This window comes from Aquarana catesbeiana, linkage group LG06 (assembly GCF_042186555.1).
Source record: "Aquarana catesbeiana isolate 2022-GZ linkage group LG06, ASM4218655v1, whole genome shotgun sequence".
NCBI lineage: Eukaryota > Metazoa > Chordata > Amphibia > Anura > Ranidae > Aquarana > Aquarana catesbeiana.
In genome coordinates, this window is record NC_133329.1 from 60,644,449 (window position 1) to 60,669,937 (window position 25,489).

Here is a 25,489-nt window from a genome sequence, read left to right on the forward strand (position 1 = left end):
CACAGACCAGCATTATTTGCATATTTTTAAGAAACAAAAAAAAGGACATACTCAAATTTTTTCCAATGCACAGCAGGGTGTGGTGAAACATTTGCACGGCATGTAAATGTTTTTATTTTATATTTTATGTTTCCAGATCCTTATTAAACATAAACCCATTAAAACATATTTTGCTACCAGGAACATTAAAGATGATAGAATTACACGCACTTGACAGTGAGTTGTTTTTAAAGTCAGTGAAAGGTCAGGAATGTTGTAAAGCTACACATCAGATCTTTGAGGAAATGGCAGAAAAACCTGTCCACCTGCGTGAGCTTCCTCATATGAGAAACTGAGAAGGGGAAAACCAAGAACACAAACCCACCGCCAGGACAGTTGTATTATTTTGATTTTCAATCATATGTTGCCTTGCCTTCAATGTGAAGACTTCCAATGACTTCATCTCAGACGCAATTCACAATGCTATAGACCTGGCCAGGGTCAATAAGGTAAGCAAGATATTTCTACGCTTCGTAATTCCTGAATGAACACCTTGAGAGTTACACATATATCACAAATTGGAATTTGAGTCTTTTACTTGTCTAGTGCAGTCGTTTTCAACCAAGGTTCTGTGGATCTCTAGGGAGCCTTTCAGAGGTTGGTAAGGGTTCTTTGAGCTGTGAGCAATTTCTGCCTCTCAGATATGTTCTCGCTGATACCAATCTTTTCAGCTCTGTGTAAGAGGGTATTGTTCTTAGTGACTCACATGTGTAACGGGAATTCTTTTTATTTAAAGAAAAAATTAAAAATAAAAAACTAAATGACCAAAGCACACCAAACAGAGTAAACTACAAAAAAAGATTTATTAGCTATACAAAGCTGAACACAGAAAAATGTGTACACAACCTTTTTATTGACCACTAGGATAAGGGGAGTCTTCTCCAACTGACCACCAATGTAAAGGGGGAGCTTATCCATCAATGAAAGAGGGGGCTTTCTACTAGTGACCACCAATCTAACATTTATCTTCCATTGACCACCAATGTAAGAGCGAGCCTTCTCTTACTGACCACTAATGAAAGGGGCCTCCTCCAACTGACCACCAATGTAAGAGGGAGCCTTCTCTTACTGACAACTAATGAAAGGGGCCTCCTCCCAATGATCACAAATAAAAGGGTGTCTTCTCCCACTGATCACTAATGAAAGGGGGGCTTCTCTCACTGACCACTAATATGAGGGGGAGCCTTCTCCCACTGACCACCAATGTAAAGGGGGGGCTTCTCCCACTGACCACCAATCTAACATTCATCTTCCACTGACCACCAATGTAAAGGCAAGTATTCTCTTACTGACCAGTAATGAAAGGGTGTCTTCTCCCACTGACCAGTAATGAAAGGGTGTCTTCTCCCACTGACCACTAATGTAAAGGGGGCCTTCTCTCACTGACCACTAATGTGAGGGGGAGCCTTCTCCCACTGACCACCAATGTAAAGGGGAGCCTTCTCCCACTGACCACCAGTGTAAGGAGAGCCTTCTCCAACTGAGCACTAATGAAAAGGGGTCTTCTCTCACTGACTACCATTCTAAGGGGAGCTTTCTCCCACTGACCACTAATGAAAATGTGCCTTCTCCCACTGACCACCAATGTAAGGGGGAGCCTTCTCCTACTGACCACCAATGTAGGGGATGTAGGGGGAAGCCTTCTCCCACTGGCCACCAATGTAAGGGGAGCCTTCTCCCACTGACCACTAATGAAAAGGGGCCTTCTCCCACTGACCACTAATGAAAGGTGGTCTTTTCCCACTGACCAGCAATATAAGAGATATTCTTCACCCACTGTCCACTAATGAAAGGGAAGTTTTCTCCCACTGACCACTAATGATTAGGGATGAGCCGTACACCCCCCGGTTCGCATCAGAACCTGCGAACGAACCGAAAATTTGCACGACCAATAGATCACCATTAAAGTCTATGGGACTCGAATGTTCAAAACTAAAAGTGCTAATTTTAAAGGCTAATTTGCATGGTATTGTCCTAAAAAGGGTTTGGGGACCCGGGTCCTGCCCCAGGGGACATGTATCAATACAAAAAAAAGTTTTAAAAACTGCCGTTTTTTTCGGGAGCAGTGATTTTAATAATGCTTAAAGTGAAAAAAAAAAAGTGAAATATTCCTTTAAATATCGTACCTGGGTGGTGTCTATAGTATGCCTGTAAAGTGTTTCCCGTGCTTAGAACAGTAATGACATTTTTAAAGGAATAAAAGTCATTTAAAACTGCTTGCGGCTTTAATGTAATGTCGGGTCCCGACAATATATATGGAAATCAGTGAGACAAACGGCATGGGTATTCCCCCCCCCCCCCCGTCCATTACCAGGCCCTTTGGGTCTTGTATGGATATTAAGGGGAAACCCGCACCCAAATTGAAAAAAGGAAAGGCGTGGCCCCCAGGCAGTGCAAACAAGACAGGGACTGTAGGTTTGTTAAGCAGAATCTGTTTGTAATTTTGAACTGGTACATTTTTAAAGTGTAGCTCCAGCCAAAAAATCTATTTTTAAGCTTTTTGGAAAACATAGGGAAGGGTTATCACCCCTGTGACATTTGTTTTGCTGTCTGTGCACCTCTTCAGAAGATTTCACCTCCCTTTCTGTCCCAATGACAAATGTTTTTAGAAAATTTGGGGTTTTTAGTGAAACAAGGATTGGTGATAAAGCATCAGTGGAAAGGATAAATGTTTTTCTATATTAACTCTTACAGGAGAGAATTTCCCTTCCTAGGGGTAGATTTGATCTGTTGTCTCCTTCTGTTTGCAAGTAGGAGTCGTTTGTAAGTTGGATGTTTGAAAGCAGGGGCCTGCCCTATATACTCTGCAGAAATTGTGGCCTTAGGTGTTGGTGTTGCCACAACACTCTAAGCCCTCACAGGGCCCTGCTGTGAAATATTAGATCAAGAATTGTAATTACATGCCCCTGTTGAACAGGGGCAGAAAAATAGGGTCTTTGGTGATGGTGGTGGAGCCACAACACTCACAGTTATGCCCCGTACACACACGGTCGGATTTTCTGACGGAAAATGTGTGGTAGGACCTTGTTGTCGGAAATTCCGACCGTGTGTAGGCTCCATCACACATTTTCCATCGGATTTTCCGACACACAAAGTTTGAGAGCAGGATATAAAATTTTCCGACAACAAAATCCGTTGTCGGAAATTCCGATCGTGTGTACACAAATCCGACGCACAAAGTGCCACGCATGCTCAGAATAAATAAAGAGATGAAAGCTATTGGCCACTGCCCCGTTTATAGTCCCGACGTACTTATTTTACGTCACCATGTTTAAAACGATCGGATTTTCCGACAAAGTTGTGTGACCGTGTGTATGCAAGACAAGTTTGAGCCAACATCCGTCGGAAAAAATCCTAGGATTTTGTTGTCAGAATGTCCGAACAAAGTCCGACCATGTGTACGGGGCATTACTCTTGGTGGGCGCTGGAATGGGCCCTGCTGTGAAATATTAGATTAAGAATTGTAATTACATGTCCCTGTTGAACAGGGACAGAAAAATTGGGCCTTAGGCACTGGTGCCACAACACTGCAACCCCTCACAGATACCCTAGTTGGAGTGCAGGAATGAGCCCTGCTGCAAAGAATTGCATAAAAAATTGTAATTACACGCCCCTGTTAAACAGGGGCTGAAAAATTGGGCATTAGGCACTGGTGCTGGTGCCACAACACTGCAACCCCTCACAGACACTCTAGTTGGAGTTCAGGAACGAGCCCTGCTGCAAAGAATTGCATCAAAAATTGTAATTACACGTCCCTGTCAAACAGGGGTTGAAAAAATTGGGCCTTAGCCACTGGTGGCGGTGCCCAGAAACAAAAATATTCTTACAAGCTATCAGCATGATCATTGAGGAGGAAGAGGATAGTCACTCAGCATAACAGGATAGTCACTCAGCATCAGCATAGGCAGTCTTGAAGGGATCTGACATTTCAAAAAAAATTATTCGGTTACATCAGCATCAGGTGCTTGGTATCTGGTGATGATCCAAGATTGATTAATTTATATGAAGGTCAGTCGATCGACCGAGTCGGTGGACAGGCGCACCCTGTGATCGGTTACAAAGCCTCCAGCAGCACTGAATGTGCGTTCCGAAAGAACGCTGGATGCAGGACAGGCCAGTAGCTCAATTGCATACTGTGCAAGCTCTGGCCAGTGATCCATCCTTAAGACCCAGTAACCCAGAGGATTTTTGGTGGGAAAGGTGTCCAAGTGAGATCTTGCCCCTAGGTATTCCTGCACCATGTAAAACAGACTCTGGCGATGGTTGCTGGAACCGATCATACCTTGGGGCTGTGGACTAAAAAATTGTCTGAACGCATCGGTCAGACGGCCACCTTCTCCACCGCTCCTTCTTTGACTGACCGAAGCCTCAGCAACACGTTGTCAAGGAACAGAAGTTTGTAACCTCCCAGTCTCTGGGAACGCGTTGCACAGACCTTTCTGCAAGGCCTCCCGAAGATGTTTCATCCTCAGCTCCCTCTGTGACGGCAAGATAAGGTCTGCAACCTTACTCTTGTAACGTGGATCAAGGAGGGTTGGCAGCCAGTAACGATCCCTCTCCTTGATACCACGAATACGAGGATCCTTCCGCAGGCTTTGCAGGATCAGGGAGGACATGCAGCGTAGGTTTGCTGAGGCATTCGGTCCGGAGTCCTCCACTAAGGATGACATGATCCACAGCCACCTCCTCCCAGCCAGGTACAAGTCCATGGGTTTCTTGGGACTGTAAATGATCCCTTAAAGACAGCTGCTGATGCTGAGTGCCAGGCTCCACCTCCAAGCTGACACAATCCTCCTCCTCCTCGTCCTCTTCCTGTGTGATCGGCGGGCACGCAGGAACACTGTCTGGATAAAGGAGGCCTTGAGAGCTAAGGAAGTCCTCCTCTTCCTGCCTCTGTTCTGCCTTAAGTGCCCTGTCCATTATTCCACGCAGCGTGTGCTCCAACAGATGGAAAAGGGGGACAGTGTCACTGATGCATGCACTGTCACTGCTCACCATCCTCGTGGCCTCCTCAAATGGTGACAGGACAGTGCATGCATCCCTGATCATGGCCCACTGGCGTGGGGAAAAAAAAACAAGCTCCCCTGACCCTGTCCTGGTGCCATAGTCGCACAGGTACTCATTGATGGCCCTCTGCTGCGTGTGCAGCCGATGCAGCATGGCCAACGTTGAGTTCCACCTGGTGGGCATGTTACAGATTAGGCGGTTCTTTGGCTGGTTAAATTCCTTTTGGAGGTCTGCCAGCCGAGCACTGGCATTATATGACTGGCGGAAATGCACACAGACTTTCCTGGCCTGCCTCAGGACATCCTGTAAGCCCAGGTACCTTCCCAAGAATCGCTGCGCCATCAAGTTAAGGACGTGAGCCAAACAGGGCACATGGGTCAGTTGTCCCTGTCGGAGGGCAGAGAGGAGGTTGGTGCCATTGTCACAAACCACCATTCCTGCCTTAAGTTGGCGTGGCGTCAACCACCTCTGAACCTGCCCCTGCAGAGCTAACAGAATCTCTGCCCCAGTGTGGCTCCTGTCCCCCAAGCACACCAGCTCAAGCACCGCATGGCATCTTTTGGCCTGCGTACTTGTGTAGCCCCTTGAACGCCTATGGAGCACTGCTGGTTCCGAGGACAAAGCACAGGAAGAGGCCATGGAGGAAGAAGAAGAGGAGGGGGGTGGAGGAGAGAGGTGTGTCAGAATCACCAGTAGTTGCATTTTGGAGGCGTGGTAGCGGAACAACCTCCAACACTACTGCACCTTGTCCTGCTTCCTTCCCAGCTGCCAGCAGAGTCACCCAATGCGCCGTGAAACTTAGGTAACATCCCTGTCCATGCCTGCTGGACCATGAGTCAGCGGTAATATGCACCTTACCGCTGACTGCCCTGTCCAGCGAGGTCAAGACATTGCCTTCCACATGCCGGTAGAGAGCCGGAATCGCCTTCCATAGGAAAAAGTGGCGCTTGGGAACCTGCCACTGAGGAACCACACATTCCACAAACTCACGGAAGGGGGCAGAGTCTACCAACTGAAAAGGTAGCAGTTGAAGTGCTAGCAATTTTTCCAAGCTAGCATTCAACCGCTGGGCATGTGGATGGCTGGGAGCGAACTTCTTTCGGCGGTGAAGCAGCTGGGGCAGGGAAATTTGCCTGGTACAATCTGACGTTGGTGTACCGATAGCAGATTGCCCGCAAGTACTTGGCTGTGACAAGCCTAATTCTACACCTTCATTCCTCTCAGTGCATGTCTCAGAGAGGACTGACGGTATAGTGGGGTTGGAGATCCCAGCTGATGAGGAGCAAGGAGAGGTCCTCTTTGTTCTTTGGTGTGGGTCTTTGAGGTACGCTTGCCATCGAACTTTGGCCACGCGAGATACGCTTGAGACATATGTTGCAAATAGCAGCGGTGGGATCTGATGCACTCGTCTCAAAAAAGGCCCACACCAAAGAACTTTTGGAATAACACGCAGAGATAGCAGCGCCCTGCAGATGCGGAGCTCTGCAGGGTGTGATGCAGTCAGTGTGCTGCCCTTAGGCTGGCCCCTGGAGGGCATCCTGCCTTGTTGGTGATGTGCCTCCTCATCCTCTCTCCTATCAGGCACCCACGTGGAGTCAGTGACCTCATCATCCCCTTCCTCCTCATCACTGGAGCAAACCTGGCAGTATGCTGCAGCAGGGGGAACATGACTGCCAGATTGCTGTCCTTCTTGGGCACCCCCTCTGTCTGGGCTCACGTTACTGCCTTCCTCTAGCTGAGTACCATCATCGGAGCCTTCAAAGGAGGACATGGTGGGGCTAGGGAAGGAGTCACTGATTCTATTGAGCCGAGGGAAGAGGCCACGTTGGCAGCTGCTTTGCCAGACAAAGTACCCTGAGCCTGGGTGAGAGAGGATGAGGAGGATGAGGACGGCTTGGTCATCCGCTCGACCAAGTCTTCCACATGTTGCGGCTCAACACGGCCAGCTGCCGAAAATAAGGCCAAGCGTGTCCCACGGCCACGTGCTGTTGAGGATGCACCGTGTCCATGACCAGCACTGTTGCCTCTAGACACAGAGCCCGCTTGCCCTCTTTTATTGGCTTGTGACTGTCTGCCTCTCCTTGTTGGCCTTCCAGACATACTATTGGCCTGCAGTGAGATGTAGCTGCACAAAACTGGGATGTATATATATACCGATTATACTGCAGCTAGCAGAATCAACTGCCTGTAGTATTATTAGTATGAGAACACCTGCATTTGTCTTCAGGTAGCTATACTGTAGGTGCAACTGTGCAGGGTACACAGTACAGTAACTGGAAATATGTCAAGAGCCTACACGAGCACCTGGCTTCAGGTAGCTATACTGTAGGTGCAACTGTGCAGGGTACACAGTACAGTAACTGGAAATACGTCAAGAGCCTACGCAAGCACTTGGTTTCAGGAGCTATACTGTAGGTGCAACTGTGCAGGGTACACAGTACAGTAACTGGAAATACGTCAAGAGCCTACACAAGCACCTGACTTCAGGTAGCTATACTGTAGGTGCAACTGTGCAGGGTACACAGTACAGTAACTGGAAATACGTCAAGAGCCTACACAAGCACCTGACTTCAGGTAGCTATACTGTAGGTGCAACTGTGCAGGGTACACAGTACAGTAACTGGAAATACGTCAAGAGCCCACACAAGCACCTGGCTTTAGGTAGCTATACTTTAGGTGCAACTGTGCAGGGTACACAGTACAGTAACTGGAAATATGTCAAGAGCCTACACAAGCACCTGGCTTCAGGTAGTTATACTGTAGGTGCAACTGTCCCGGGTACACAGTACAGTAACTGGAAATACGTCAAAAGCCTACACAAGCACCTGGCTTCAGGTAGTTATACTGTAGGTGCAATCGTGCAGGGTACACAGTACAGTAACTGGAAATACTGTAAAAACACCTGCCTGCCTGTCAGTATATTAGGAAGAGAAGAACAGGATTTAGCTAAACTGAATACAGTGTATATATATATATATATATATATATATATATATATATATATATATATATATATACAACACCTGGGATGCATATATATATACACAATACACTGCAAGTGCAGCTAACTGACTCGACCTGCCTACTCTATCTAACTTAAATAAAATAACACTGTCTCTCTGTCTATCTATCTCTCTCCACCACAACACACTACACAGGGCCGACGTGCAGGCAGCCTTATATAGTGTGGGGCGTGTACTAAACCCCCTGAGCCATAATTGGCCAAAGCCTCCCTGGCTTTGGTCAATTACGGCTCTCTGTACACACGGCGCTGTGATTGGCCAAGCATGCGGGTCATAGTGCATGCTTGGCCAGTCATCAGCCAGCAATGCCCTGTGATGCCGCAGTGAATTATGGGCCATGACGCGCCACTCGAATTTGGCACGAACGGCCCATAACGTTCGTAATTCGGCGAACGACCAAACACACGATGTTCGAGTCGAACATGTGTTCGATTCGAACACGAAGCTCATCCCTACTAATGATAGGGGGGCCTTCATGCACTGAACACTATTAAAAAAAGCAGAGCCTTCTACCACTTACCACTAAAAGGGGCTTCTCTCACTGGCCATCAGTATAGGGGGGCTCTACATTCAATTCCAATGTAAGGAAGCACTACACTGCCTAACAGTGTAAATGGGCACTTCGCTGACCACCAATGTGAGGAAGCAATGAAATGTTCATAGTTTCTTTTCTGGCCATTATTATTAGAATTACTGATGAGCTGAACATACCTGGGTTTGGTTTGGAATACATTTCTAAAGTTCGAGTGCAGAATCTGAATGTTAAAAAAACAGTCCATGTCCATTTTCCAGGCTAATAGGCAAGGGATTGTCAAACCGATGGCATGGAGGGGTTGGGCACTATCCTGGGAAAAATGCACTAAAGAACAAAAAAGAAAAAAAAAGAAATTAAAAACTCAGTTTGACCAGGAGCAGAGATTTAAGTAATGATTAAAGTGAAGTATTGGGGAATTCTTGACCCTCCCTGTGAAGAAATGCATTTGTGTGTTGTATTCCATCTACTATAGCAACACTGACATTTAGGCCCCTTTCACACTTATACGACTTGTCCCACGATTTTGTACTGCAAAATCGTATGACAAGTCATTCTCCATGATTTTCAATGACTACCATTCATATTGGCACGACTTTAAGTTGTGCCGACTTGAAAGTAGTCCCTGCACTACTTTGGTCCAACTTCTATGCGAGTTGTACTCCATAGACCTCAATGTTAAACCCTGAAGTAGCATGAAAATCGTGCCTGAATAATATAGACACGACTTCGGGAAAGGAAAACTTTTTTCTCCTTTCGCGATGAGCGACAGGCAGTGCTGACAGCTGTCTGGTATGAATCCTGAGGGGGAACGCGGCGCCAAGTTTTAAATGAAAAAAACGGCGTGGGTTCCCCCTCAGGGGCATACCAGGCCCTTAGGTCTGATATGGATCTAAGGGGAACCCCCTACGCCGAAAAATCGGCGTGGGGTCCCCCCCAAAATCCATACCAGACCCTTATCCGAGCATGCAGCCCGGCCGGTCAGGAATGGGGGTGGGGACGAGCGAGCGCCCCCCCCCTCCTGGACCGTACCAGGCCGCATGCCCTCAACATAGGGGGGTGGGTGCTTTGGGGCATGGGGGGCACCCTGCGGGGCCCCCCCACCCCAAAGCACCTTGTCCCCATGTTGATGAGGACAAGGGCCTCTTCCCGACAACCCTGGGCGTTGGTTGTCGGGGTCTGCGGGCGGGGGGCTTATCGGAATCCGGGAGCCCCCTTTAATAAGGGGGCCCCAGATCCCGGCCCCCCACCCTATGTGAATGAGTATGGGGTACATGGTACCCCTACCCATTCACCAAGGGAAAAAAGTTTCAATAAAAAACACAGTACACAGGTTTTAAAGTAATTTATTAGGCAGCTCCGGGGTCTTCTTCCGACTTCGGGGGTCCTCTTCTGACTTCGGGGGTCTCTCCGGCGTCTCCTCCCGGTGTCCTGATCTTCTGCCGGCTCCTCCGCTATCTTCTGCAGCTCAATTGCTAGCGGTGGTCCGGACTTCTGCCTTCTTCTTTTCTTCCAGAGATGTTGACACGATGCTCTCTCCAGCTGGAATGGTCTCTAAACGCTCCGCAATGGACTTATATAGGCGGTGACCCCGCCCCCTTATGAGGTCACTGTCCCGGGGCATGCTGGGACTGTGCCGTCATAAGGGGGCGTGGTCATCACAGCTGGACAGAGCGTCGTGTCAACATCTCTGGAAGAGAAGAGGGAAGAAGACGATCCAGAAGTCCGGACCACCGCTGGCAAAAGAGCGGCAGAAGATAGCGGTGGAGCCAGCAGAAGATGCGGACACCGGGAAAAGACACTGGAGAGACCCCCGAAGTTGGAAGAGGACCCCCGAAGTCGGAAGAAGACCCCGGAGCTGCGTAATAAATTACTTTAAAACCTGTGTACTGTGTTTTTTATTGACACTTTTTTCCGTAGGTGAATGGGTAGGGGTACCATGTACCCCATACTCATTCACATAGGGTGGGGGGCCGGGATCTGGGGGCCCCCTTATTAAAGGGGGCTCCCGGATTCCGATAAGCCCCCCGCCCGCAGACCCTGACAACCAACGGCCAGGGTTGTCGGGAAGAGGCCCTTGTCCTCATCAACCCGCAGGGTGCCCCCCATGCCCCAAAGCATCCACCCCCCATGTTGAGGGCATGCGGCCTGGTACGGTCCAGGAGGGGGGGATGCTTGCTCGTCCCCACCCCCATTCCTGACCGGCCGGGCTGCGTGCTCGGATAAGGGCCTGGTATGGATTTTGGGGGGACCCCCACACCGATTTTTCGGTGTAGGGGGTTCCCCTTACAATCTATACCAGACCTAAGGGCCTGGTATGCCCCTGGGGGGGAACCCATGCCAGTTTTTTTATTTAAAACTTGTTGTGGAGTTCCCCCTTATGATTCCTGCCAACTACTGTATGTTTACATTTGTTAATGCCAAAAATGTGGCAAAGTCGTACAAAGTAGTACTGCTCCCAAATCGCGGGCAAATCGCGGTAAAATCGCGGTAAAATCGCGCGACTTTGAAGTCATATAAGTGTGAAAGGGGCCTTACAAAGGAAAAAAATGTATTCAAATTGCCAGCAAAATAACAGCTCCCAACCCCTTCCATCTGTTTGTAAATAAAGAGGCCGGGGATTTCATTAATCCATACTAGACCTTTATTCTAGATGAGGGTCGCATATAGATTTTAATGGGGGATCCCCACAAAAAAATAGGTGTTCCCTTCCTAATTCATACCAGGTTCTTTACGCAGGGCCGGGAAAAGCGGTGGGCAGGAAGGGGCAGGTGCCCTGGACACTGTGGTATTATGTGAGCTGGGAGGGTGCCACAAGGCGATGGGGGATTTGTTTTGGGAGGAGGAAATTTGGGATGCAGCAGGGGGTAAGAATTGTTCTAGGAGCGAAAATTTGGGGGATTTGTGTTGGGAAGGGGGATTTGTGCTAGAAGAGGTGATATGGTAGAAGAGGGAGAAAATTTGTGCCAGGAGGGGAATTTTTTTTGGGCGGGGGTGTTTCTGCTAGTAGGAATGATTGGAGGGGGGGGGATTTGTGCTAGGAGGGGGGATTTGGAATGCGGGAAAGAGGATGTATACTCGGAGGGGAAATTTGAGGGGTAGAGGATTTGTGGTAGAAAAAGTTTTTTTTTTTTGGGGGGGGTTGTGCTGTGGGTATTTGAGGAGAGGATTGGAGCTGGGAGGGGGTATGAGGGGGCAAATATATGTGCTGGGAGGGGGGATTTCAGCAGGGGCTGAATTTGTTCTGGGAGGAGGGGGAATTTATTCTTAGAGGGTAAACATGCGGGTTAGTGCCCAATTTTATTTTGGGGGGGTTTGTTGGCACATAATGCTCATACTTGGGGGGGCGCACGTGGTTTGGCCTGGGCTCTAGAGGACCTTGTCCCAGCACTGCCACTGCCTTGCTTTGGCTGTCCATAGTTGGCATGGAGAGTGCACTGCCTATGCATGGAAATAACCCTCACTTTGGAGAGATTTCCTCTCGCTTCCTGTTGTATCTTTGGGATGAAATGTCAAGGTAGATCTCCCTAATCGGGCACACATAGCAAAATAAATAAATAAATAAATAAATAAACTGACTGAGAATATCCTAAGCTATAAAAAACTATTGCTTTAGGGACACTTTATAAAAAGCTCCTCAGCTTGACTGTTGTCATGAATAAACCCCGTATTGTGTCTAATATATGCATTTCCTTTGATCGTCAGCTCCATCTAGTGGTTATAATGTGGTATTTTCCTGAAATACTACAATCAGTTAAATGGCATATTATGGCCACTATATGGAGCTGATGATCAAAGGAAATGCACATATTAGACACAATACAGGGTTTATTTATGTCTTCTAGGTGAATGCTGAGGCATTTACACAGTGTTTTTTGTTTTTTTTTTACAAAACGACCCCCAAGTATTACTGTTGGTTCTAAAGATTAGTCAGTCCTATAGATAACCAAGTTTTGTTTAACTTTTTAGTGTTCCATAATGGCCAAAAACACCTCAGAGATTATCAATGGATTCAGGAAAAAAATACCGGACCTGTCTGAAGAAGATCTGGAGGATCTCCTTAGTAACCTCAGCCTTCGGTGGCACCTGGGTTCTAGAGATCGTTTGCATGTGCTGGAAGCAAAGACTTACCAAGAGAAGCTTGAACGGTTCTTGAATGGCCGTGTGAAGGAAGGGGTGGGTGCTTGTGAAAAGCTGGTCAACCATTTGCAGGAGCTCTCATCCACTTTCCCAGCATTGTCTGACCTTTTCCCAGGTAAATAGATCTCAAATAAAGCAGTTTATGTTCAAGCTGTGTAACTGAGCTCTCCCTATGATTGTTCCACAATAGTAGCATCCCCTTCAGTCACGGATTGGTGCTTTTTGGAATCTTTTTTGTATTTTGCAACGGCCATTGCTCACATCATCAATGAGAGGACTGCCTGGCTGGTGATGTGGTTACCCCAATTGCTCATATCCCTAGTGTCTTATTGGTATATCTGTATGCTTGGGTGGTGTCATACGTTCTGTTTTATGTTTTTATGTGTGTTTGTCTTTGTTCCCAGACAACGTTGTCTATATGATGTTAAGTGTAGGATCTTTGCTATTTTTATGTCATTTGGCCATTGTTTTTTTTCAATAAATTAATTTGATAATAAATACAAAACAATTTTCTGGTTATTATTTATTATTTGTGTTGGTCTATCACATAAAATCCCAATAAAATACATTTCCGTTTTTGGTTGTAACGTGACAAAATGTGGAAAATTTCAAGTGGTATGAATACTTTTTCAAGGCACACACACACACACACACATATATATATATATATATATATATATATATATATATAGTATATCACATTGATTTTACAATTACACACCGCTTTTTAAATATATACATTATGAGCATATATGTGCAATTTTACAATTTTCCAAAAATATTGAAAAGTGTTCTGTTTTAAACTTTGCCAACTAAAAAAAAAAGGGTTTTGTATTAAATGGACTGTTTCAGGAAAATCTAGTTGATGAATTTTTTTTTTTTACTTAGGGTCAGCCCTTTGTGCGAAAATTCGCCCTTGTGTTCCACCAAAACCGAAAAAACTTCCGACCCTGCCTAGGGCATCAGGGCCTAGGGAACCGGGGCGGACAAAGCTGCCAACATCAAGGGTCGTCTCCTGTCCTGGTGTGATCTCAGCATTGAATACATCCATACAGTCAGCAAAGACAGCAGATCCTCGTGATATGGGTAAGAAACCTGAGCCCCTTGAATTTTTTTTGACTATGCATATCTATCATGTAAACATTGCATCCATTTTTTTTAACCTCTTGCCGACCACCTCATTTAGGAGTACAACGGCAGAGCGTCTCTCCTGTTTTGGGATCACGTACTTAGCATGAGATCTGGCACTTTCAGGTAGGGTGTGCGCACGTGTGCCAGTTGTGCAGTGATTAGTCACATTACAAGCCGATCAGCAGGTGCCGGCCAATGATTGACCACCGGAACCCGCTGATAGGTGAGGAGGAAGACAGGACAGAGCCCTGTCAATGTAAACAATACAGAGTTCTGTCCTGTCAGCAGGGATGTGACGGTTTTTGTTTCCCTGCAAAGCAGGGAATTAAAACCGGCGCATCCCTTAGTAAAAGCAGCACATATCACACACATAAACACAGGCTAGGCACACATGTAACCCTTTGATCGCCCTGGATGTTAACCACTTCACAGCCAGTGTCATTAGTACAATGACAGTGTATATTTTTAGCACTGATCACTGTATTAGTGTCACTAGTTCCCGCAAAGTTTCAGTTAGTGTCAGACTGCTCACCATACTATCACAGTCCCGCTATAAGTCGCTGATCAACGCCATTAACAGTATAAAAAAAATAAAAATGACAGTATATATACCATAGTTTGTAGACACTTATAATGCATAAACCAATCAATTAAAGCATATTGGGATTTTTTTTTTTTTACCAAAAATAGGTAGCAGAATACATATTGGCCTACATTTATGAAGAAATGTTTTTTATTGAATATGTCTGAGCCCAGGTTCACGACTAAGGAGATGAACTCGCACGATTTCATACCCGCATTTCATCCCGACTTCGGGAGCAATTTCAGAGCCATCTGTGCGGGTTCCTGCACAGATGTTTATTGAAATCGCCCCAGAAGACGCCAAAAGGAGTGCAGGAACTACTTTTTGGAATCGGTGCGGCGCCGCGAAGACGGTGTCGCACCGATTCGCACCGTGCTATCAGCAGCAATAGCTGCCGATTTGGCATGCCCTTTACATGTCAAAGGGCATGCCAAATCGGCCCAATGTGAACGTGGGCTTAAAGCAAAAGGACGTTTTTTTATTTTTTTTTTCAAAATTTTTAATTTTTTTTATTTACTACACAAAAAAATTAATAAAACCCAGTGGTGATCAAATGCCACCAAAAAAAAGCTCTATATGTGGGAAAAAAATTAAATACATTTTTTTTGTGTACAGTGCTGCATGACCGCACAATTGTCAGTTAAAGTAACGCAGGGCCAAAAAGCAAAAAATGGCCCTGTCATGAGAGGGGGTAAATTGCAGCAGTACCATGAGCTCTGGCCAGCATGATGATGAAACCTCCAGGGGTCAATATCGTTGAGCATGCATGGCCATGTGGCCATATTGGGGTCCACCAGTATCCCCGTCCATTTGGGAATTCAATGGCAGCCACTGATTGGACCAGTGGCCTGATATGTAGAGTTTTTTTTTAGGCAAAATATGCACTAAAAGCATGCCCACAGGTGAGCATGAGCTCTTAAACCTGAACTCCAAACAAATAGGAAGACACCAATTAAGTGGCTCTAAAGGCTGAAGGTTGTTTACCTTAATGCATTCTCTGCATTAATATAAAAAACATTTAGTATGCAGCTCCCCCCCCCCCCAGCACCCCCTTATACTTACCTGAGCCCGATCTCGATCCAGTGATGTGCACTAGAGCAGAGGCTCTTTCCTCTCTCTCTCTGACCTCATTGGCTCAGCCAATAGCTCCTGCTGCTGTCAATCACAACCAGTGAGGAGGGAGTGGGTATGGGGCTGAGCCGTGCTCTGTGTGTCTTACGGGAGCAAGCATGCATAAGTGCCCCAAGTCCCTTGCTAAGGGATCACTCTGCGGATCACAACCAATGAGGAGGAAGTGGGGGGGGGGCGACTCTGTATTGTGCTATGTGTGTCTTACGGACGGACACACAGAGCCAGCTAGAGAGCGAGCATGCACAAGTGCCCCCATAGCAAGCCCCTTGCTATGGGGCATTTGGCAGAGGTGGATCGGGGGCTGCTCTGTGCAAAAACCATTGCACAGAGCAGGTAAATTATAAAAAGTTTGTTAAGGTTTTTTTTTAATCTGAACGTTTACAGTCATTTTAATGAAGTTCTGTATTCGTTAATATATTATTTCATTTAAATTCAAATTTATTAAAAAGTTGCTCTGTTGCTGACCAGAAATATTGCTATATACTTACTTATACCAGTTACTTAGTCCATAGTACAATGCTCAGTATTGTATAAAGTGGTTTTTAAGGGTGAAGGTTTTTTTTACCTTCACACATTTAATGCATGAAGGTAAAAAGCCTCCTGTGTGCAGCGCCACCCACCCCCCAAGTCCCCCAATCCTTACCTGAGCCCCCTCCGATCCAGTGATGTACTTGATAGCCTCAGCTGTATGGGAATTCTCCGCCCTCATTGGCGGAGACAGCAGCAGGAGCCCATTGGCTCCTACTGCTGTCAATCACAGCCAGTGAGCCAATGAGGAGAGAGCATGGGGGGGGGAGAGCTGAGGCTCTATGTGTCTTATAGATGCTCGGGAGCAAGCATGCAGCAATGCCCCCAGGGCTTTCTCTGGGGGCCCTGCTCAAGGGGGAGGTGTCAGGAGCGCCGGCAGTGGACCCAAAAAAAAGAGGATTGGAGCTGCTCTGTGCAAAACCACTGCACAGAGCAGGTAAGTATATTAAAATTAAAAAAAAGAATAGAAAAGCTTTTAATATCACTTTAAGCATGTATCAATAATTATTTCCTCTTTTTCCAGATCCTCCAGGAGTTAATAGAATTTGTGATGAGATACTCCGCCGGTTAGGAATGAAAAAGTACAAGAAGTCAAAGATGACCGTCAGTAACATTTTAACAATTGGACGCGATAGTCTAAAGGACATTGAGCTTCGTACTATAGAAGATGCTCCATGGTATTTCCTAAGAAAGCTTATGTCGCTAAATGTGAATGCACGGAGAACACATATAGAGGAATCAGAATCGGATCTGAACATAGAATTTTTAAATCCATCATCTGAAAGTACAGACCAAGAACATTCAGGAGATCTCCATCCCCTAGATGTGCTGTGCATTCTTCTGCATTGCTCAGACAGCTTTTTACAACAGGAGATTGTGACAAAACTGTCTATGTGTCAGTTTGCAGTACCCCTGCTACTCCCAGCTTGCAGTGGTTCGGAATGCACCTACATGTTGTGGGCATTGAGGGACATTGTTAAAAAATGGAGACCCCATTCACTAGAAGATAGGAATAATTTTAGCGAAGACAATGTGGTGAATATCCAGATGCCAGTTTTTTCTTTTGTGAGGCTAGAAGATTGCCGCTTATCCAAATCTGCCATCCTGAACCAAATACTAACACCACCCCAGCAGTATCATAATTTCTTCATACACCGAGACATGGAAGGTGGAAACGTTAAAAAAAAACTCTCCAACGGCTTGGTAGAAATGTTTTGGTATTTGCCCGTTGGTCAAGAAAACTCAGACATTTTTCCAGAGCCCATTGCAGTTACAAACCTACATGGCCATATCTCTTCTTATTGGACACAGTTCAGCTTCTTAACCCAGATATCGTCTGCAGTTTTCATATTTGCAGACAGTGTTAGCGAGACAGAGTGCATGCAGTTGTCCAAGCTTGGAGATGCCAACAGCAAATATTTCTTTGTTTCACAAAACCTGGAAATAAACAACAGTATGTTACAGTCATTGAACTCAGCATTAAACATAGATGACGGGCATTTTATACAAAAGAAGAATAGGAACGACGCAGCTTTGGCTCGACAGCTACAGAACATAATGAAAGCGTTCATTAAAAAACCCACCAAGCAGGTCACCTTGGAGAAGATGGCAGAGACCGCTTGTGAACTTGGAATTCATGTAGACGAACTCTCCAAAGAATGTCAGTCAGCAAAAAATAGAGCATTAAAAATAACTAAAAGAATCTATGACGTAGCAGGGTATAAAAAAGAAACAATGAAACTACAGGGAGATCTATGTAAAGAACTGGCCAGAACGAGAACAGAAATATGTAGAATGAGAAGGCAAGGGGAGGAAGATTCCCAACTCTACAGGGAAAAACTTGAAAATAGAAGGATAGAATTAATCAGACAGCAGTATTCGCATACTCCATCTGCAGGAATTGTTGCCTTCACAGAGGCAATATCACAGAAGAATCACTCAGAGAGATGCTATTTTCTAAAATGGATGAAGATACTCCTTGATTCAATTGCTAGAACCAACCTATTAAAATTACAGAACGAGTACAAAGCCAAAGACAGCTCAGATATTAAACAGCTAGACTTAACCATGTCCAAGAGCTCTCTGGGTGTTGAGCACTTCATACGAGAGCTAGGTCAGTTTTATGATGCCGAATGCAATCTTTTGAAAAATAACGAGATTCCAAATGGGGAACGGATATTTAACAAGCTTCCTGAAATTGCAGCAGATCTTTTACTGGATGGCTTGCCACTGGAACTGATTGATGGAGATTCCTCCAGTATACCACTGGAGTGGATAACTAATGTTTTGAGTGAGCTAGACAAGAAGACAGGAGGCCAGTGCCGAATTAGAGTTATAACTGTCCTGGGGGTGCAGAGCACAGGAAAATCAACCCTTCTGAATACCATGTTTGGTTTGCAGTTCCCAGTGGCCAGTGGACGATGTACAAAAGGAGCCTTCATGACTCTTATTAAAATTGAAGAAAACTTTCAGCAGGAGCTAGGTTGTTCTTTCATTTTGGTACTTGACACAGAAGGTTTGAAAGCTCCAGAGATGTCTTCCCTGGATGGATCTGACCAACGTGACAATGAATTAGCAACCCTAGTGGTTGGCTTGAGTGACATTACGATCATAAACATTTCCATGGAAAATGCAGCAGAAATGAAGGATATTTTACAGATTGTAGTCCATGCATTTCTAAGGATGGAAACCATTGGCAAAAAACCCAAATACTACTTCCTACATCAGAATGTCTCTGATGTTGCTGCTAGTGCGCAATGCTTAAGAGATAGAAGGAAGATTATAGACGACCTTGATGAAATGACAAGGACTGCAGCAAAGATGGCAAAAAAGAACGGGATCAAGTCTTTTTCTGATGTTCTGGATGCTGACCATGAGAACCATAGCTGGTACATTCCTGGTCTCTGGCATGGTGTCCCACCAATGTCTTCAGTAAGTACAGGTTACAGTAACAAGGTTTATGAATTTAAAAAATACCTACTACAGGTCATGAAAACATCTGAAAGACAGGCCCAAAGTTGGAGCGAGTTTTCTAAATGGATAAGAAGCTTGTGGGAGGCCGTGCAATATGAAAACTTTATCTTCAATTTCAGAAACAGCCTGGTGGCAGATGCCTATGATCAACTACATGTTAAGTATAATGAGCTGAAGTGGAAATTCAGCAAAGTTATGTTTAAATGGATGCAGGAAACAGAAAATATAATCCGGAATCAGCCAAATTCACAGAAAGAGCTGAGCGCAGATGCAATTAATAATATGTACGAGATACTTCAGAGCGAAGAGAAGAGCATACGGGAAGCTTTAGAAAGGTATTTTGATGGTGGATCTGAAAACGCCAATGCCCATCTGATAGAAAGATACAGAGAAGAATTTCTCCGGAGCGTAAGCTCCTTAAGGAAACAACTTGAAGATGATGTAAAGCAGAGGTTAAATGAATATTGGCAAATTCAGAGAGGGAAGGCTATGATTCAAACAAATCAGAATACATTTATGGAAGTTATTGAAAAGAAAGCTGCAAGCAAATACCAAACCCTCAAAAACTGCGAAGTCTTGCTTAATCACGATGAAGAGTTTGAGAAAATATGGAACGAAACATTTATGGAAATAAAAGTTATTAGCCTGCATATACGCAACATTGGTCAAGAAATCCTACACCAACTTAGAACGGACATGAAGCACAGCATAGGAGCCGTAACTATGAAGTTGCACAATATACACAACTTGAAAGATTATGAAAAAAAATGCTTTGCAGCCCAGCCACATCACTTTGATGCAAGTTGGTACAACACAGCCTCTAAAACAATCTCAAACAAATATCCTGATAATCGACAGGTTCAAATGAATAAGTATGTGGATGCACTGCTGCTCAGCTGCAAACAGTATGTCACTGCTAAAATGAACACCAAAGAGGATTACCATGACACCTATTGCCAAGAGCTCTTAAATATGGTAAACGAAAAACTCCAACAGAGTACTGTTCAGAAACTCCATATATCACCTCAGTTTGAGTTAGACTTAAAACTTCATGTCTTGGGGAGAGCGGCTCCCATGTTCCAGAAGATGCACGAGGACTTCATCCAAGAGAATGATCCAAGGATCAGCTTGGAGAAGTTAAAACCTCAGTATCTCGCCACCTTTAGGAATATATTCCTTGAGAAAGATCAATGTAAAAAGAGGGCAGAGGTCTTTTGCTGTTCTTGCCTGAAACCAGCAATAGTAGAATTTATCTATAAAAACCTGGGGAGAGAAATTGTAGATGACATTTTGCTCAGCAAACACTCCAAGGAATACAGTAGTCGGATGTTTTTCCAGTTCAACCTGCTTAAAAAACTGCTGGAATTAAAAGACTTTGACCATTATATGATGTATATCAATGATTATGAAGCGTTTGTAAAGAGTATGCTTCAAGCAGATATAGTAGACAATTATGGAAAACCTGGTGGCCTTAAAAATTTACATGAGAAAATTATTCATAAAATCACACATGTGGTCAATAATGCTTTGAAAGATCCAACTGTACAAGAAAGTACAAACGTCTCTTCCTTTTTGGAAATGTTTTGTAAGCTTTTGCAAAAAGAATTAGTCATTCCGAGGAACGCTATGAATGTGATTTTATTCCAGAACAATGACAAGGCCCAGCAATTTTCTGAATACATTCAATCTTCTTTCTCTAAACAGGTGGATGAGATTTTAAAAGAGATGAATTCTCTAGACATTGACTATGTGCTTTCCATGGTCACTCTAAATCCGTTGGATCAGCTGTTTAAGAGAATTTTTGGATGTGGCAAGCTATGTCCATTCTGTAAAGTTCCTTGTGAAGCTGGAGGACATGACCACACCGAGCATTTTGCATCAGTTCACCGACCTCAGGGGCTTGCAGGATACAAAGAACTTGCAACTAATGTCCTATGTAACTCCATATGCTCCACCGATGTGGTAGGAAATGGATGCTTCAGAAATTCGTACACACAATGGGTCCCTGAGCGTTACAAAGAATACCGTAAGTTCTATCCAGACTGGGTCATTCAATCTGACCCAGGCATCAATGCCTCAGTTTACTGGAAGTTTATCTTAAAAGAATTTAATGATCAGCTTGCAGAAGAATTTAATGCAATACCAGCCAAAATCCCAATAAACTGGGAAAAGATAACAAAAGAGCAAGCCATGAAAAGTCTAAGGGATTCATTTAATCTTTAACCCATTTATGCTGCCTACCAGCCACCCATTAAGTGGCCTTTAATGCTTGGGAAGCAGCATGGCTTCTGTATCATGTGACTACCCTTGGCCAAAGCTTCTGATCTGAAGCCAGCAGAATGGGCTCTTGATCAAAAAGTTGAAAGTGTGCGTAAATTAGAACCAAAGGTAAAACTTTTTTTTTCCATGGTGGGGTTATATAACGTTGTAGTTTTTTTCACCATCTATGTCCCATTGGGGAAATTTCTCTTCACTTCCTGTCCCACAGCCACAGCAAAGTTAGGAAATCCCTGGTTGTCACCAGAACTAGTGTCCACAAATTTCCTCTCCATTTTTGTTCTACTGATAATCCAATATTTGTGATTTTCTTTCACTCTCAGTGAGAATGGTCATAATGAGAAGTAGAGAGGGTGAATCTCCCTAAAGCAGGGTTTCTTAACCAGGGTTCTGTGGAACCCTAGGGTTCCTCCAGAGGTAGCTAGGGGTTCCTTGACAAATGAGAATTTCTGCCTCTCAGATAAGTTCCTACTGACACCATTGATCTTTTTAGCTATCTGTAAGGGGGTAATTCTTCTCAGTGACCACAAAAGTGTAAGGGGCATGCTTACCACTGACCATCACATTAATGTATCATGAGTTGTAGACTTAGTCATTTTTAGCCGGGGTTCCCTGAGACTGGAAAGTTATTTCAAGGGTCCCCCTGTGTTGAAAAGGTTGAGAAAGACTGCCCTAAAGGGAGCATAGACAGCACTAATATCCTGACAGGGGTCCTAATCCCCCCCAATGCTATGTAAAACTAAAAGAAGTTTTGCCTTTAGTTATAATTTAAAGGGAATGTATAATGTTAAGCTGTAAGTTTGATGCAAATAAATTTTAAATGTGTACATTTTTAAAAAGTGTTTGTATGTATAGTTTGTAAGTTATACTGCACACAGTACAGGGACACTTGACCATCACAGCTTGTTGGACCTCTCATTTAAAAACATTTGGACATTAATATGGAGTTGGCCTCCTTTTGTGACTATAACATCCTCCACTCATTTTTGAAGGCTTTCCACAACATTTTGGAGGGTGTCTTTGAGAATGTGTGCCCATTAAGACAAAAGAACATTTGTTGCTTTTGTACACAGGAGTACAGTCTTTCTGGAATATAAATGACCTTCACCAAACTGTTACCACAAGATTGGGAGAACCCAATGGTCTATAATGTCTTTGGAGGGTGTTTGGGGGAATTTTGTTTTCATTTGTGAGGTCAGATACTGATGTTGGATGTGAAGACCTGGCTTACCATCGGAGTTCCAATTCATACCAAAGGTGTTCCGTATGGTTGAGGTCAGGGCGCTGTACAGGACACTTGAGTTCTTCCACACCAAACTCATCAAACCACGTCTTTATGGAGCTGGCTTTGTACACAGGAGCACTGTCATGATGGAGCAGAAAAGGGCCTTTACCAAACTGTTACTACAAGGCTTGAAGAGCACAACGGTCTATAATGTCTTTGGAAGGTGTTTGTGGGAATTTGTGCCCATTTGTGAGGTGAGGTACTGATGTTGGATGAGAAGACCTGGATGACAAACGATGTTCCAATTTACACCGAAGGTATTCAGTAGGGTTGAGGTCAGGGCTCTGTACAGGCCCCTCAAGTTCCTTCACTCCAAACTAATTAAACCATGTCTTTATGGAGCTGGCTATGTACACAGGGGCACAGTAATGCTGGAACAGAAAATGGCCTTCACCAAACTGTTCCTACAAGGCTGGAACAGCACAATTGTCTATAATGTCTTTGGAGGGTGTTTGGGGGAATTCATGCCCATTTATGAGATCAGATACTAATGTTGGATGAAAAGACCTGGCTCACAATCAGTGTTCCAGTTCATCCCAAAGGAGTTCAGTATGGTTAAGGTCAGGGCTCTGTGCAGGCCGCTCAAGTTCCTCCACACCAAACTCATCAAACCATGTCTTTATGGAGCTGGCTTTGTACACAGGGGCACAGTCATGCTGGAACAGAAATGGGTCTTCACCAAACTATAGTCTATAATTTCTTTGTATAGTGTAGTATTATTGGAACCCTTCAACAGAAACACCGGCACTTGATTATTTAGATGATTAGCAAACCTTTGGCCTAGCCGACCAGCCGCCGTCATTATACTGAGGCAGGTCGGCTATCTCCCGCAAATCGCCGTAGCTGTACGTCGGCCTTTTAAACAGCTATAGCAGGCACTGCACGGCGGGGGACCCCGATGTGCGTGGTCGATGACTGCTGGCCACGCGTGATCGCGGGCCCGAGAGCCAGAACGTGGATCTGTGTGTGTAAATCCCTGTTCTGTCAGGAGAGGAGAGACAAATCGTCTGCTCCTACTAAGTAGAAAAGCGATATGTCTCCTCCTCTTGTCAGTCCCATCCCCCCACAGTAAGAAACACAAATGAGGGAACACATTTAACCCCTAGATCGCCCCCTAGTGTTAACCCCTTGCCTACCAGTGACATTTACATGGTAATCAGTGCATTTTTATAGCACTGATCGCTGTTTAAATGTCAGTGGTCCCAAAAATGTGTCAAAAGTGTCCGATCTGTCCGCTGCAATGTCGCAGTCCTGATCAAAATCGGAGATCGCTGCCATTACTAGTAAAAAAAAATAAATAATAAAAATGCCATAAATCTATCCCCTATTTTGTAGAAGAATATATATGGGCCTAAACTGATGAAGAAATTTGTTTTTTAAAAAAAATTGGGGGGATATTTATTATAGCAAAAACTAAAAAATATTGTTTTTTTTTTCAAAATTGTTAAGGGCAATGTTTAATTTCTTGTTGTTCACACTGAGACATCTGCCTGGTTTTAGGCCCCTTTCACACTGGAGCGGTTTGCAGGCGCTATTGCGCTAAAAATAGCGCCTGCAAACTGACCCGAAACAGCCGCTGCCATCTCTCCCCGAGGGCTTTCACACTGGAGTGGTGCGCTGGCAGGATGAGAAAAAAATTCCTGCCAGCAGCATCTTTGGAGCGGTGACGGAGCGGTGTGTACACTGCTCCTTCACCGCTCCTGCCCATTGTAATCAGAGGCGCTTTGCGGTGGTTTTTAACCCTTTCTCGGCCGCTCTAGCACTAGCGGCCGAATAACGACGGTAAAGCGCCGCTAACAATAGCGGCGCTTTACCGCCGACCCTGCCCCCCGCCCCAGTGTGAAAGGGGCCTTATATAAAGAGTTCATGTCTGATAGATGTTACCTATTTAATACACATTGTAGTTTCAACATATGTAGATAGAACGATAGGTCAAAAAATAAATAAATACTTTTTTCTGATACATTGTATATATTTAGTGTTTTTGACATTTCACTGGATAGGCAAGATGGAGAAAGAGCATGTAAAGGAACGGAAAAAAAAAAAGTAAATTAATAAAAGAAAAAAAGAAAAAAATGCCCAAACTGACGTACCAGGGTCATTTTGTTCTTGTATATATTATGAATGAACTTTAGTAAGAGTTGCATCATTGCAACATGCACAGGTGTATATTTGTGATGTGTGTTTTACCCCCATCTTCCAATACTTATCCATTAAGGTGACATTAAACTAAATCCTTATTCTCCAAAAATAATCCATACACATCCACTACTTAAAGAGTAACTCCAATTTTTTGTTGAGAAAAAACATTCCCCTCTGGGTGATCTGAGTACATTGCAAGGGTTGTACCAAAATTTGTTGCAGATTCCTACCGTTTGTTATACTGAAGAAATCCCTGTGTGCTTCTCTGGAAGTGGTTTCATAATTATCAATCAGCTGCAGCAGCTCCAGGGCTCTAATGAGGAAAGTGGCAGGGTCTGCATCCTGTTAGATGTGTTCCTATTGGGAGAATCATTTTTGGTGCAGGGGATGCCTGAAAATCGATTTCTATCTTAGTGCAGAATTCTGGGAAAATCAGTGAGCCAATCACAGAAGCAGGAAATTATATTTATCTCCAGGTTGCCATATTGCATTTTCACTAGACATGTGCAATTCGTTTCGTTCCGAATTAGTTTTTTTTTTTTTTACGAGTTTCGACAAATTTGTATCCGAATTAACAAAAACCCGTTTAACGAATTTTTCGAAATATTCGTAAATGTGGACATTCATAAATTCGAATATTCGTAAATTTGAATATTTGTAAATTCAACAATTCAAAAATTCAGAAATTTGAAATTCGA

At 44.5% G+C, this 25,489-nt stretch overlaps 1 protein-coding gene across 2 annotated transcripts; it reads left to right on the plus strand.

Annotated features, from left to right (window-relative positions):
- Nucleotides 1-227: 227 nt before the first annotated feature.
- Nucleotides 228-24,612, plus strand: LOC141148518 (up-regulator of cell proliferation-like). 2 transcript variants are annotated; one of them, XM_073636051.1, is made up of 4 exons: nt 228-488; nt 12,571-12,856; nt 13,630-13,827; nt 16,638-24,612. In XM_073636051.1, the coding sequence occupies exons 2-4, from the start codon at nt 12,580-12,582 to the stop codon at nt 21,308-21,310; spliced, it is 5,148 nt and encodes a 1,715-aa protein (XP_073492152.1). In that variant the 5' UTR covers nt 228-488; nt 12,571-12,579; the 3' UTR covers nt 21,311-24,612. The 2 variants fall into 2 exon arrangements, with proteins under 2 accessions (XP_073492152.1, XP_073492153.1); XM_073636052.1 differs by lacking the exon at nt 12,571-12,856 and having other exon boundaries at nt 232-488.
- Nucleotides 24,613-25,489: the final 877 nt, after the last annotated feature.